At 35.4% G+C, this 16,092-nt stretch overlaps 2 protein-coding genes across 2 annotated transcripts in view; one reads left to right on the forward strand and one right to left on the reverse strand.

The window, feature by feature from the left end:
* Window positions 1-5,369, forward strand: part of LOC107705907 (protein FAM83F-like) — a 5,789-nt gene extending 420 nt beyond the window's left edge. Inside the window, exons 1-4 of the mRNA XM_016509429.1 lie at window positions 1-126; window positions 2,291-2,455; window positions 3,860-3,981; window positions 4,449-5,369. The exon at window positions 1-126 is cut by the window's left edge and continues 420 nt beyond it. Of these exons, the coding sequence (XP_016364915.1) occupies window positions 1-126; window positions 2,291-2,455; window positions 3,860-3,981; window positions 4,449-5,085 (1,050 nt within the window). The 3' untranslated portion in view covers window positions 5,086-5,369. The remainder of the gene's footprint in view (window positions 127-2,290; window positions 2,456-3,859; window positions 3,982-4,448) is intronic.
* A 4,161-nt stretch (window positions 5,370-9,530) lies between these two features.
* Window positions 9,531-16,092, reverse strand: part of LOC107705873 (cytohesin-4-like) — a 14,713-nt gene continuing 8,151 nt past the window's right edge. The window contains exons 7-12 of the mRNA XM_016509379.1: window positions 14,823-14,971; window positions 13,107-13,218; window positions 11,811-11,887; window positions 11,667-11,738; window positions 10,380-10,534; window positions 9,531-10,311 (exon numbers count right to left, since the gene is read on the reverse strand). Of these exons, the coding sequence (XP_016364865.1) occupies window positions 10,230-10,311; window positions 10,380-10,534; window positions 11,667-11,738; window positions 11,811-11,887; window positions 13,107-13,218; window positions 14,823-14,971 (647 nt within the window). The 3' untranslated portion in view covers window positions 9,531-10,229. The remainder of the gene's footprint in view (window positions 10,312-10,379; window positions 10,535-11,666; window positions 11,739-11,810; window positions 11,888-13,106; window positions 13,219-14,822; window positions 14,972-16,092) is intronic.

Consider the following 16,092-nt stretch of genomic DNA (forward strand, 5'->3'; position numbering starts at 1 on the left):
ATCGGCTGGCCCTCATCCGGGCTCTTCAAAGGGGTCACCCGGGTGTCGGTCTACACACACCCGCCCAAAGAGAACAGCCCGCACATCAAGGAGGTGGCCCGCAAACTCATACAGGAGTCCTGCAAGGTCAGCGCTCCTTCAGTATTGCATTAGTCATATTTTGGTAGATTACTTTAGTTTTCAAGTTACTGTTACTGCGGAAAATGATCATAAATTATGAAAAGGTTTTAGTGTATAGGCTACACTGTAAAAAGTGGCAACCTGCAATTATTACCTTAAACAGCTATTTCTAACTTATTTAACCCATAAAATAATTGTGTTTGTATAAATTATTATATTTAAGTTGATTTGAAACCAGTTAATTTAAAGGTTGCCATTTTTCAGTGTACTTGCAATCACTAGTAACTAGGCTATCAGCTGGTAACTATGGTTACCGTGATAAATATTTATAAGGGATTCCTCCTCATCCTCATCATCCTCATCCTCATCATCAGTTTCGTTTTCTCTTCTCTTCTGATCGCTGTCTCTCCTTACGCTGGAAATGTCAGGTATAGATGTGCCTCATGTGGTTAACATCTAAATTAACTGGTTTATAATAGTACACTTAACAAAAAAAACAAAAAAAGTGTGAAATTTAACTGCCAGCTTTGCGGTGGCAACATTTTATGCTTTACAGATAATGTATATATCATTAACTTAAACCATGTTAATATACAAAATTACTAAAATCTGTTTTTATATTTACAATGTAAAAATGAATTAAATTAAATAGATAAAAACCGAAAACGTACTGGTAATTTTCTGTCGGGACATTATCCATTAATTTCACTGACATTTCTGTGAACCCTAAAACACAACGGAATGAAGTGCACAATTCAAAATACAGGTAAAACACTTAATAAAAAAATAATTAATACATTACATTAGGCCCTATTTTTAAGGATTTCTTTACAGTATATAATACACTGACAGCTCCTACACAGGGAATCATAAGTAGCTTTTCAGAGGTAACGAAATTGATCAGAAAAACTAAGAATTTCAATGAGAAACCAATCAAATGTCATCCGTCACACAGGAATCTGGGAATGCCAATATTACAGCTGATTGTTTTCACTATCAAAAACGGTACTGTAACTGTAAAATTGCATGAAATGTCCCATTAGATCAGTTTTTCAGTTTTGTCGACTGTATTCGGGACCGTCGCATACATTCACAGGTCCTGGGACGTGTTTAGGTGGATCCTCTCACCCGGCCAATGAGGATAGACTATACATACAGGACCTGAGTGAGGCCCTCATGTCACAGGTCTCTCTGTTTCTCATCTCCCGCAGTGCTGGATGCTTTAAGATCTTGTTCAGACTTGATCTAACCGTCTGTTTCTTGAGGAACGACTGCACATGATCTGGAATCACTGACTCACTGAACGGACTCGACATGTAGCAGGAAATTACACTCATTCTGTTTCCCAAAACATCTGTCCTGAAAGAAGCAGAAGTGTGTGTAACAACGCGCTGAGCTGATCGGTGTGAAAGTGTGTTTAACTCTCGCAAATCTCACAAGTCATCTTTATTGTCTTCATGCAAATCTCATTTCTCGTCTCTATATTACCATTATTCCTGCTGGGTTTAGTGAGGCTTTACAAACAAAGATGTCGGCTGGAAGATCAGAAAACAGAGAGAGCGTTTGGGAAGGAGAAAGTGAAATCTCTATGAGTGTGAATCAGCAGCTCTTCATATTTACAGTCTGAAGTGTTCCTGTAATCCTGATCAACAACTCGTGCTGAGTGGACATGAAATATCATATTAATAAGTCATAAGAGGCTTTGTGTTAGAAACACTATTCAAATCTCAAATTTCATCAACATGCATTACACTCTTAAAACTAAAGGTGCTTAAAAGGTTCTTCACAGCGATGCCATAGAAGAACCATCTTTGGTTACACAAAGAACCATTCAGTCAAAGGTTCTTTAACCTCCTGACTACCAGGAAAAAACAGTTTTGTGAATTTAGTATTTTGTCATGTCATTACATTGTTTAGAGCATTAGAAAAAATTTGAAAAATACAATTTTTGAAAAATTATATTTTATTCATATGTTATTACACACATTCATGAGGACATCGGTACTTTAAAAAGTCCTGTTTTTTAAAAAATAAAAATACATGAATAGACATGAAAGAGTGGGATTTTTGTTTTAACCAGAAATCAATTTTCATTTTTTTATACTACAGTGGACATGTATGAAATCGACGTCCGGTTTCATAACAGAAGCTCTGTCTGTGTTTTGTCCAGGTTGTGGCTATCGTGATGGACCTGCTGACCGATCTGCAGATTCTGCGGGATCTGTTTGAGGCATCCAAGCGCGGCGTGTCCGTCTACATCGTGCTGGACGAGCAGGCAGCGCCACACTTTCTGGACATGTGCAGCCGAATGCAGCTCGGAGATAGAGAGCTGAAGGTACACAACTAAACCAGAAAAACATGTCATTTCTTCAAATAAAATAAAACATTTAAAAAAAGCTTGAACTACTCAAATAACTACACCTTATCTAAAAAAAAAATAATAATTAATGCAAATATATATAGGCATAATAAAAAAATGACAAAATTACTAAATATAAATGAAAAAAAGTAACTCATAAGGTTCTTTATTGGCATTGATGGTTTCATGAAGAACCTTTAACATCCATGGAATCTGTCCATTGAACAAAAGGGTTTTTTTATAGTGGAAAGCAGGTTTATTAGATTATTAAAATGTTCTTCACTCTAAGAAAACAAAGGCTCTTTTAAGAACTGATCACTGAAAGGTTCTTTAAGGGAACCAAAAATGGTTGTTCTATGGCATCAATGTGAAAACACCCTTTTGGAACCTTTATTTTAAGAGTGAAACTTAGTCCCCATAAAATAAAATTAAAATTAAAAAAAAAAAAAAAAACTTTTTTTAATATATATATAATTTATTTTTAAAGATATTTATATATTTAATTTTAAATATTTAAATTGATTCATCTGTGGTTGCACGAAGAACTTTGAACATCCATGGAACCTTTTTCATTCCACAAAAGGTTCTTTATATTTAAATTATTAGAATGTTCTTCACACTAAGAAAAATGTTTCACTGAAAGGTTCTTTAAGGGAACCAAAAATGGTTGTTCTATGGCATCAATGTGAAAACACCCTTTTGGAACCTTTATTTTAAGAGTGAAACTTAGTCCCCATAAAATAAAATTAAAATTAAAAAAAAAAAAAAAAACTTTTTTTAATATATATATAATTTATTTTTAAAGATATTTATATATTTAATTTTAAATATTTAAATTGATTTTATTTTTGGTAATTTTTTGTATATTTTTGAAAATATAATATAAATATATATATTTTTAAAGCATTTAAAAATATATTTTGCTCATCATATATTTCAGCTTAAGAAAATACAAATGTCTCATTTGAAGAAAAACATTATTTGTTGTTTATAACAAGTGTAAACATTTAACACACTTGAATAACAGTGCAATATTCCAAGAAAATACAATATTACAATTGACCCCATTTTGATCTGTAGTAGGCTATTCCATACACTTTTGCTGTTTGCATTTAAATGTAGGCTACTGTAAGATATGAAATGTATTTTATTGCCCCTGAAATATATTTTAGTATATGAAGGTTGAAACTAAATATATTTTCTATTTCAAAAACAAATTTCATTGAGCTTCACTGTTTACAACATATATTTAGCATATTTTTAAAATATATTTTGGCCACAATAAATGCATTTTTTGCCATATCGGTCCGGTCAAAGCCCGGCCACTGAGACGTTGATGTTAAATTTCAGCTCATGTTTGATGGTTTGTGTTTCCGTCAGAATGTCCGGACTCGGACCGTAAAGGGAGTCGGGTTGAATCTGTCCGTGGGAAGAATCCCGGGAAATGTCCACAGCAAGTACATGCTCATCGACGGAGATAAAGTCATGTTTGGAACGTACAGGTGAGCGAGTGTTTTTAGTCTGAACCTGATGTTGGTCATCTGTGACTCTGGAGCACAAAAGCAGTGTTAAGTCGCTGGGGTATATTTGTAGCAATAGCCAACAATACATTGTATGGGTCAAAATTATAGATTTTTCTTTTATGCCAAAAATCATTAGGATATTAAGTAAAGATGATGATATTTTGTAAATGTCCTACGGTAAATATATCAAAACTTAATTTTTGATTGGTAATATGCATTGCTAAGAACTTCATTTGGACAACTTTAAAGATGATTTTCTCAATATTTAGATTTTTTTGCACCCTCAGATTCCAGATTTTCAAATAGTTGTATCTCAGCCAAATATTGTCAGATCCTAACAAACCATATATCAATGGAAAGATTATTTATTATAAAAAAATGGACCCTTATGACTGGTTTTGTGCTCCAGGGTCACATATCTCATATGGATTGTTGTGTCTCTGCAGTTTCTCCTGGAGCTCTTCTCGAATGGACAGAAACATGATCACGGTGATGTCGGGGCAGGTGGTGGATTTCTACGATAACGATTTCCGACAACTGTACGCCATCTCAGACAAACTGGACCTCTTTAAGGAGTTTCACATCAGTAAGCCCCAAACGGGAACGCTGTCTCGGGCCGCGGTGCCCAAACGCCCCGCAGCGGCCACTTCTCGCTTCCAGGTCAATCTCGGAGACGCGACGCGTGGAGATCTGAAAGTGCCAGCACACAAATACCACAATCCCAAATACCTGCTAGCGCTCGGACAGATCCCGGGACCCACGGAGCCGCTGCAGGACTTCTTCAGTAAGATGGAGCCGCCCGATCCGGAGCCGGAGCCGGAGAATCCCACGGAAGAGCTGGAGAACATCACACCTGTTCCCTCTCAGCCCGAGAAGAAAGAGTCCAAGAAACTCAAGACACTGCCTTTTAACACAAAGCGGTGGAAGAAAGGGAAGAAGGACCAGGCGAGCGACGCGGTTATTGAAGAAAACACTGCGAACCCTTCAGACGACGCGTCTAAACACACACTCACCAGAGGCGAGACGCAGGACAGCCTCAGAAAGAAGAAGAGAGGATTCAGGTGCCTTTTTAAAAAAAGCTAAATGACAGTTTTTTAATCACAGCCCTTTAAATGAGCCACTAAAGCCTGTTAACCCTCATTGGGACGTGTTTACAGAACACCTGATTCCTGAGTGTGCTTGTGATGCGATCGATGTGAAAACTCAGCGATAGTGAAGCCTTCTAATGATGCACGACGCTTGAGAAAGAAACCAAGTGATGTCTACATTACATTAAAGGGGAAGTTCAGAGGTGAAACTGTGTTTCTGACATCCATCATTCTGGGAACGTGTGCAAAAGGGAAAAATGGTGCATAAAGAGACTTTTTTTTTTTAAAGGGGTTTTGTATCGTGGGTGACATTTTATGAATTCAATTTTTTAATTTTTCATAATCTGCCTGTAAATGTTTGTATCTCAGGGGATACGGCATAAATCAAGATATTTTTTTTTTTTATAAAAGATATTTTTTACATGTAGACTCTGTGGTCTGTAGACTTTAGACTGATTTCAGTTCAATACTTCAAACTCTTATATGATCATTTAATCATTAATCATTTAGTTGGCCATACTGAATTTAGTTTTAGGTGAACAAAGCATGGATTTGTTCAGATCAAGTAGACTATGGTTTATCAGAAGAGATTTGATCATGTTGCATATCAAATCATGATACAGTAGGCTAATATAGTTCTAATGTCTAAAATAAATAGACATAACTATTGTTTAACAGAATGTTACAACAAACGTTTACTGTAAGTTAATATGAGAGAATATATTTTTTTTAAATGTAGCTGAAATGTTGTAGCACAAGCATTCTTTTTTTAGTGAACAAACAGTAAAATAAAAAAAATAACAAGTCATTGTAGAAGCCTCGAACTTTAAAGGTGTCATCGGATGCCCATTTTGGAACTACGTCACTCTGACAGGAATCTCCGAACAGCCTGATTTGAGAAAGGGGATTTTAAAATAGTGATTTTAACACACAACATGCACGCACTTTATGCCCGGTTCCATTTCCTGTCAACACTTAAATGTGTGTCACCACAGGAAGACGCAGACATTACTGTTTAAACAGGAATATACATGAAATGCACAAGTAAATAATACAAACAAATTATTATCATGATTTGATATAAATATCTTAAAGTGCATTCAGAGCCAAAAATGAGACAATACAAAATGGAAACAAAGTATTAAAGTTGCCATAACAGTCATGTTTGCAAAAATAAATAAATATAAAATCATTCATTTGTATTATTTGTGTCCTAATAAGATTGAAAATAGCAATAAATTATTTTTTTAGATGTCTCTTTATGGTCTTGCCCTTTTTTAGGGATATAGTGTTTATTCGTGAAAGGCTTTTCACATCAGACCCAGCTAACAGAGAACGTTCTGGCAAGATACTGTCAAAGTTATGAACAAATGTTCTTCCAGTTAATAGCACTTACTACCCTTAATGTTCACATAACCAAGAAATAAACTTTACATTAAAAAAACTGGACGTTTTGAAAGTTCAGAGAACATTCAGAAATAATGTTTTAAAATCTTAATGGGAATGTTAGCAAAAGTATCTGAGAACATATATTTGTCAGCTGGGCACGTCGTTACAGGATCTGTATTACATTATTCACTTCTAAAATGTCAAACAGCACTTTATTTTAGGCTTTGGTTAAGTCTGTAACCAAAGTTGGTTAAGGAAAAAAAAAAAGCCTGAAGCTGCTGTTTGATCATTTTTTGCAAACTTCCACTTGGCTTCAAACACGTGGCTCGTCAAAGTAACCCCGCCCACTTAAGGCACAACAGCCAATCAGATGTCAGATGAACCTAATTTACATAATGATTGACAGGTGAAAAAACTCAAAGTACTGGTAGTTTCTGATTAGCTAAAAAAAAAAAACTGTCTTTTTGTCTCTAGAGCTGTCACAGACACAGATGTGATTATATTTTACTGAAAGTAGCCTGACAAAAAATATTTTGTGTGATCAGAGACTCACGAGTGGCGTTTGCCCTCTGCTGGTGGATCTGAGCATCACACACACACACACACTCTCTCTCTCTTCACTGAGCTCGTGCAGCGGACTCACGAGAAAGCATGCAGTAAGAAGTAAGAAGTGCGTCATTTGAGACACAGCCAGAAATGCACTTCTGCTTTTATTCGGTATTTGACCTTGTTTAGCCGGATCTCTCTCTCTCTCTCTCTCTCTCTCTCTCTCTCACTCACTCACTCAGTCTTCCATCTGTTGCTGTCATAATGACGTAACATGCGTGCCTTTGAGCGAGGGGTGACGTACGATTCGTAACGTTTTATTTGGAATTGAATTATTATTTTTGGATAACACTACATTGAATAAAACATTTGCGGTGATTTGGATTTGGTCAATCATTTAATAGTTTAGAATTTTATCCCCTTTAATATTTTATTCAGTAATGAAGTCAATTTGTAGTCCAACCATAGACTGTATAAAAACATGGACGTAGTGTCCGTGACGTCACCCGTAGATTTCTCTCTCTCTCTCTCTCTCTCTCTCTCTCTCGCTCTCTCAAATTCAAAAAAAATAATAAAAATTGCTTTATTGGCATGACTAAAAAATACAATATGGCCAAAGCTTGGAATATATGTGAAGAAACATAATAACAATGAAAGATCAAAATAATAGAAGAACATTATAACAATTTAAGCTTAAATTCTGTGTGTGTGTGTGTGTGAGAGAGAGAGTGTGTGTGTGTGTGTGTGTGTGTGAGTGCGCGCGTTTTTGTGACAAATGAGGACATAATTTTGTATAATGACAAGGGTATGACATAGGTATTACAAGGAGAAAGTGACTTTTCAGGACATTACTGTGTGTGTGTGTGTGTGTGTGTGTGTGTGTGTGTGTGAAGCAGCTCTGACCACAAAAAGGATCCATGGATTTACTGCAACAGCTCTGAACAGGAAGTGGCCAGATGAGTGTGAATGTAATGAGCTGCATTCTTGCAGTCAAGAAGACCACTTAAACAGAGACCCAGTCCAGACCCAGTCCAGACCAGGACACTGTATAGAGCTGTTACCAATCAACCGAAATCACTAATGAAACAATACATTCATCTTTGCAATGCAGAGGTGGAACAGAAGTTGCATCAGAGTTGGTACAATTACAACTTAATGTTTAATGTTATGAGATTAATGTTTTATATATAAAATAACCTTGAGTACTACAACACTACTACATTCACCGATGGAAATATGAACAAGAAAATACATCTGTCCATCAGAGAGCATCCGTTCAGCCTCCACGGCTCAGATGAACACGTTTCCTCAGATGCTCCTCATGGACTCATGCTGAAGTAACTGCTTGTGTACCTGGTTAAATCTGAGGTTTTTAGCATCCTAAACACTACAAATGAACGATTAAACTGCCCTGGACCTTCATGAAGCCACCGGCAGATGTCACATGCTCATGTTCTGATGGAGGAAGTGAAAGCAATGATGAGGTCATTTCACATTTCCCTTTTTAAATGTTGCTGTTGCGTGAATAAAGACCAGAGCGCAGAGCTTTCATCCTTCTTACAGACACTAGAAGATTATGTTCACGTTTGATTCTGCGATCATCTTTACTGACAGATTTATCTTCTACATGCACTTCCCTAAATCTGTATGAGATCACGTTTTAGAAGGTTAAAATTAGATCACACACTACTACTGGGGTCGGTATCATATTTTTTATGTTTTTGAAAGAAGTCTCTTCTGCTCACCACGGCTGCATTTATTTGATCCAAAATACAGTAAAAATAGTGAAATATTATTATCATTTAATACAGCTGTTTTCTATGTGAATATCTGTTAAACTGTAATTTATTTCTGTGATGCGCAGCTGTATTTTCAGCATCATTACTCCAGTCTTCAGTGTCGCATGATCTTCAGAAATCATTCTAATATGCTGATTTGCTGCTCAATAAACATTTCTGATAATTATCAATGTTTGAAAACAGTTGTGCTGCACAATATTTTTGTGGAAGCTTTGATACATTTTATTTTTCAGGATTCACAGATGAATAGAAAGTTCAAAAGAACAGCATTTATTTGAAATAGAAATATTCTGTAACATTAGAAATGTCTTTACTGACACTTTTGATCAATTTAATGTGTCCTTGACGAAAAACTAGTAATTTCTCTCCAAAAAATCTTACTGACCCCAAACTTTTGAACAATAATTGGTCAAGAACTAATATAGCAATTCTGTCTGTTTCAGAAAGCAAATAAATACACAAGAGAAGCGGGTCATTCACGTGTGTGTGTGTGTGTGTGTGTGTGTGTGCGTGTGTGAGTGTGTGTGTGTGTGTGTGTGTGTGTGTGTCTGTGTGTGTGTGTGTTTCTGTGTTTATGAGCGCTGGTCATGTGATCGGGTGAAAGGCACCTTGCATTCTTCACCCTAATGACACACATTAGCTTCAGCTCCAAAAATACCTGCCAGATTCCAGATAGGATCACGACGCCAGAGCAGAGCGCTGTGTGTGTGTGAGAATGACGCTGAACTTCTTCTTTTAACAAAACCAACACAAAAGTCATGTTTTGTAATGACTCCTGTCGGCACTAATGTGTGTTTCTTCTCAAACTCAAACACAGAGACCTTTCATAAACAACAATCATCGTGTGACACTCAGATAGTTTAAATTAAATAATCTATTGTACAATTCATCACCTATAGTCTTTCACACTGTATGATCTATACTATTTACAAAAACAATATTTTACATGAAAAACATTTGCTACAAAGAAGTCAAAGTAAATGTGTTTGTCCTGAAGGGGAATCAATCCGGCGCGGCACTGGAGCATCATCAGACGTCTCTGCAGGTTTCCACGTTAAATCTCAGTGTCTCTTTATGATCTCAACTGTTTCTCCCGGAGGACAGTGAGGTTAAATAGACATTCATTGCCCCAAAAGACACCAGTAATCTCACACGTGTCTCAAAAAAGTCAATAAACTCGATAATGTCTCAAATATGATCTCAGTCAATTCTCTTCAAATGAGCCGAGCTGCTCCACATTCATTTCACAGATTTATACTCCGAACTATTGACTCATTTGAATCTGTATGTCTCAGGAGAAACATGTGAGACTGACCTGATCTCCTGAGCTTTGAGTGAGCTTTAATAAATAAGTGGTTCTGTCTGTTTGTCTGTAGTCGTAGTTTCGGTCGTTTCGGTCTTTTCATCATTTCTCTGGCACTTTGTTGATGACTTTCTTCTTGCGGATGGACACCAGATCATAGAAGGGGTCTTTAGTGATGCTGGCCCTGTGGAGACACGACACACGCATGTCAGACGAGTCACGTGTGTTCAGACGGGTTCAGTGCGTTCCTACCTGATGGACTCGATCCAGTCGTCTCTCTCCTCGGCTGAAGCGGCGCAGATGGTGTACGACTGATGCTTCCCTTCCACCACACGTCCATCCGTCTCCGTCTTACACGCCTTGATCTTCTGACCTCGGCTGTTGGGGTTATACAGCTCCAAACAATACTGCACACAGGTCAAAGGTCACAGGTTAACCAGTGCTAATGATACCACTCCCTGAACACACACCGGCTCTGTTCAAACCCTCACTCTCTACATAGACAGCTGTCTTCTTAGGCAGCATATTAACAACAGTGAGCGATTTGCAGCGACAGCAACTGATTCCAGTACAGTCTGATGTTTGTGTGTTTCTAAACTAAAAACTCAAACTACTAGCTCAAATAGTCAACTTTTAATTAGACTGAACTATTTTATCAGTAGTTTTTTTTTGTACTGATTCCGTGATTGATTGAGAGTGACGGTTTTCATTTCAAAGTGACGTATTTCATGTCATTTTTCATTTCTAGGTGTACATCACGTTGTATTTCGGGTCACTTTTTTCATGTTACACAAATATATTTCACACCCAATTTATTTATTCGTACTGAGTTTTCACGAGGCTGATATTTATTTATTGCGAGATGTATTCAGTGATTTCGTCATTGTGTTTAATTTCATATTTCATGAGTTTTTTTTTTTTTTTAGACGTATTTCAGGTGGTATTTCACGTTACATGAAAAACATACAGCTCATTTATGCTTAAATTTCACTCTACATTTATTTATTCATTGCAACATTCCATGGCACATTTAATAAATTTATTATGTATTTATTTATTTAATTCAGTCTGTTAAATCGCTCTATTCTCAATGTATTATATTTATAATCAATGTTTATTTACAATAATGTTCCATTTGCAAATACTTCTAAATCTGAGTTTCTCAATCAACATTTCCTCACGAGAATCTGAACATTTGAAACATTATTAAAATCAGAAGTTGCATATGTTAATATTATTTAATGGACCTGAACTGACATGAACTAACAGTGGTATTTCTATTAACTAAGGTTAACAACGATTAATAAATGCAATGCAAATGAATATCACTGTTCGTTAACGCGTTAGCTAACATTAACTAAGGGGAATTTATTGTGAAGTGGTACTAATATTTCTTCTCTTGCTTTATTGAGTAATTTGATTCTGTGATTGTCTTTCTCCTTTGGCAGCTGGCCAAACTGCAGTGTAATGTTTGTGTCCACTGTTTAAAGCAGTTACTCATTGCCGTTGACTAGGTTTAGGTTAGTAGCACGGTCTCACCGGTTTGCGTGGAAACATGACTTCCCTCACGCACAGATTCTCCAGAGGAATGATGCCGCGAGGCTCTTTGTCCTGAACACAAACACACGATCACTCCTGATCTACACACATGCATGCATTCAGAGAGACGGCTGCTGTTCTTACCGTGGTAAATTCAAAATAATACAGGCAGTTATCAGTCAGAATGAACCAGCGTCTCTTCCACGTCTTCACACGGCCGCCTGCCGACAGATAATACATAACACTGTCAGATGATCGTATTCTTACAGTCTGAGCTTCTATTTGACACAAAGACCATGAGCATGTCAATGAAAAGTCAAAATTATTTAAATGTCTTAATTATGCTAACAAAATGTGACTTTAAATGTCGTAATTATGAGATACTAAGTAAAATTATGACAGTCATAATTATGAGATAAAAAGTCAAAAACATGACAAAAGTCACAAGTATGAGATAAACTGTCAAAATGACTTTAAAAGTCGAAATGATGACACTATCGAAATTATGAGATAAAAGGCATAAAAGCTTAATTCTAAAAGGACAATTCTATCATAATTTTGATTTTTTTTTTTATTCATAAATATAACAGTATGCAGTGAATATAACTTAGTAAGTGCAATTTCGACTTTATCTCATGATTATAATTTTTGTCATAACTGTCATAATTATGACTGTCAATTTAGATTTTTTAAACTCATAATTATGACGTAGTATGTCAATTTCAACTTTTTATTTCATAATGACTTAGTATGCCAATTTCAACTTTTAAAGTCATAATTTTGACTTTTTTTGATCTCATAAAAATTCGACTTTATCTCATAATGACTTAAACTGCGTCACAAATGACGCACTATACACTATGCACTTATACACTATGTACTCAACCATGTAGTGTATGGATTATATAAGGTTGTTCATAATCTGAGTCTGGTAGCCCCTCCCCCTTCGTTACATAATTAAAGCTGCGACAGTCGAGTGCATGAAGTGTCCAACATTCCACACTTCACTTTTTCGGTTATTTAAGTGCATCATCCTGGTATTTCAAGTGCACTTTTTATTTTTGGAACTTTCAGTGCGAACACATTATTTGCACTATTTATAAGTACATGATTTGGGACGCACCTTTAGTGTGTCAATTCCAACTTTTAAAGTCATTTTGACTTATTATGCCATAATTACAGATGTTTCTAGAAGTTGTTGATCATAGGCCTCATTGACCTGAGCTTATGCACCTCTGTTTTTGAGTGAACATTGCCAAAACTCACCACAATTAATGCTTTTTTCACCACAAAACTGAGGAGCATGAGCTATGATGACTATGATGCTAACATGAGTCAGATTTTATAGACTTGACTGTTCATGTTATAAGCAGTGCAGATCAAAAGCAGTTGAATCTTTGTAATATCTAATGCATCTGGTCTCTTCTGAGCTGGGTTTACCCAGTTTGAGCAGCCAGCCCTCTCGGTCCGGGTTGAAGAAGGTGTGCGTCAGATCGTTCCCATCATCCTCTGGGATTTTAAAGGGTTCGTTGCGTATGCTGTTGTACAGATTCTGTTGATGCAAAGAAACACACATTTTCACCAAAACACATCAAAACCACGACCTTCCTGTTAGTGCTGCTTATTTATGTAAATATACACCGCCATTGACGAATAATTAACACCAGTGTGCTATCTGTGCTCAGTTATAACATCCTCACGAGGCTTCAGTCTTGTGTTTTGTTCGTCACAGCATCTAGCGTTGCCATTTCTATAAAACCAACAATCAGGACACTTTGCAAGATTTGAGAAGGATAAAAACTGAAGAATAAGTCTAATCCAGTGACAACAAACCATTTCCATTAAAGGACGGTATTTACCCCTTAAAGTGATTTCCAGGGGCATTTTTGAACCTTAATAAGGGCAAATTATCTAACATTATTAAATGCGCACATCATCTTTCATGGAAATTCGTGTGTTCATTCAATAAATGCAATTAGAATAGTAAGACACAATGGGGCTGGTGTGCGTCAGATCGTTCCCATCATCCTCTGGGATTTTAAAGGGTTCGTTGCGTATGCTGTTGTACAGATTCTGTTGATGCAAAGAAACACACATTTTCACCAAAACACATCAAAACCACGACCTTCCTGTTAGTGCTGCTTATTTATGTAAATATACACCGCCATTGACGAATAATTAACACCAGTGTGCTATCTGTGCTCAGTTATAACATCCTCACGAGGCTTCAGTCTTGTGTTTTGTTCGTCACAGCATCTAGCGTTGCCATTTCTATAAAACCAACAATCAGGACACTTTGCAAGATTTGAGAAGGATAAAAACTGAAGAATAAGTCTAATCCAGTGACAACAAACCATTTCCATTAAAGGACGGTATTTACCCCTTAAAGTGATTTCCAGGGGCATTTTTGAACCTTAATAAGGGCAAATTATCTAACATTATTAAATGCGCACATCATCTTTCATGGAAATTCGTGTGTTCATTCAATAAATGCAATTAGAATAGTAAGACACAATGGGGCTGTTACCAATCGAATGAAGTCAATATTACCAAAAATCCATCTTTGCACTGCAGAAGTGGCAAAGAAACTGCATTTATTTAGATTTATATATGTTTAATGCAGCTCGGATATGCAATGAATGCATTTACACTAACTGCATAAATAATGTTCGAAGATTAATGTGTTAAATATAAAATATACTTAAATTAGAACTCTGAAATGACACCTTAACTATGAAACTTAAACCCGCAGTAGGTGGCGACAAATCACTCAGTCACTGATTCAGTCATTCAACTGATTCATTCAAAACGGCTGATTCATTTAAGAATGCAGTGACTTGCTGATTTCAGAACTGTATACAAGTATACTACTCTTACGATAAAAAAAGTAAAAGTAGTATACTACAATGCAGTTTTGAATATAGCAACTGTCTTTATGAATGGGTTTTTGAGTCATTGATTCAGTTGATTTGTTCAGAAACAGTGAATCATTCAGGAACGAAACACCAACGTGTTGATCGTGTTGGTGAAACAGAGCAAAATACTGATAATATTGTGTCTAAAATGAACATCACTTAATATCAGCTTGAACATAACATTACCTTTTATTTATTTATTATATGCCACTGTATAAAGTATAAAATAGTGGCTGCTCACCGTCAGAAGCTCGTCGGGCAGATCTTGTCCGTTGTTAATGCCGCGGTTCATGCTGATGAATCTCTCAAGCGAGGTCTTGTCCTTCACGTTGGGATTGTGCAGACTCGTGTTCAGCATGATGATGGCAAACGACAGGATATAACACGTGTCTGACGATCACAATAACAACAATAATAACTCATTATTTGTCATTCGCTCAAAAAAATCAGGCCTAAATCAGGCTTAAATTTAATATCTATGCATTTCAATTGCATATAAAATATCCATTTGGATTAAACTTAATGTGATGCATACTGTATTTTCCAGTCTATTTGTCTTTTTATTAACTACTTGCATTTAGATTTTATTTACATAATTATATTTTCAATGCATTTATTCAAATTGCTTAGAAGCAGCATAACCTATTTAGCAAAAAAATTAATTTTGTGACCAAAATATATTTTAAATATATGATGTTAGCAGCGACACTCAATGAAATATATTTTTGAAATAGAAAATATATTTAGTTGCATTTACCAAAATATATTTTAAAATGTATTTCAGGGGCAAGAAAATACATCCTACATTTAGGCTAAATGCAAATGTGAATGGAATAGTCAAAAGATCAAAATGAATAATGATTTAATAATATATATATATATATATGTATATACATTTTTTTTTATTGTGTAAGTATGTTTTAAGTATGTGTTATATTCATACGTGTTATAGACAACAAATAAAGTTTTCTTCTAATGTGACAAACATTAATTTATTTTCTTGGATTGAAATATATAGCGCAAAATATATTTTAAAATTTTTTTACATTTTAAATATATTTATATTTTTAAAATATATTTTCAAAAATACACAAAAAAAATGGGCAAAAAATATATATTGGTAGAAAATATATTTACGTAAATATCTTTTGAAGCATATTTTAGCAAATATGTTTTTTGGCCATTTTTTTTTTTTTTTGTATATTTTGAAAAATTTTAACTTTTCTTTTCTTTCTCGCTTTAAAAAAAATAAAACATTTTCTATATATTTTAATCCAAGAAAATACATTCACATATAACACATCTGAATGTAAATCGGCAATAAAGGAGCATACTTTAATGTTCTATATATATATATATATATATATATATATCTACCCTAAACGTAGGATATTTTCTTATTAGGTATTTTAGTGCCCCTGAAATACATTTTAAAGGGGTCATATGATGCGATTTCAATTTTTCCTTTCTCTTTGGAGTGTTACAAGCTCTTGGTGCATAAAGAAGATCTG

This window comes from Sinocyclocheilus rhinocerous, unplaced genomic scaffold (genome assembly GCF_001515625.1).
Source record: "Sinocyclocheilus rhinocerous isolate Xijiao unplaced genomic scaffold, SAMN03320098_v1.1 scaffold1615, whole genome shotgun sequence".
Taxonomy (NCBI): Eukaryota; Metazoa; Chordata; class Actinopteri; order Cypriniformes; family Cyprinidae; genus Sinocyclocheilus; species Sinocyclocheilus rhinocerous.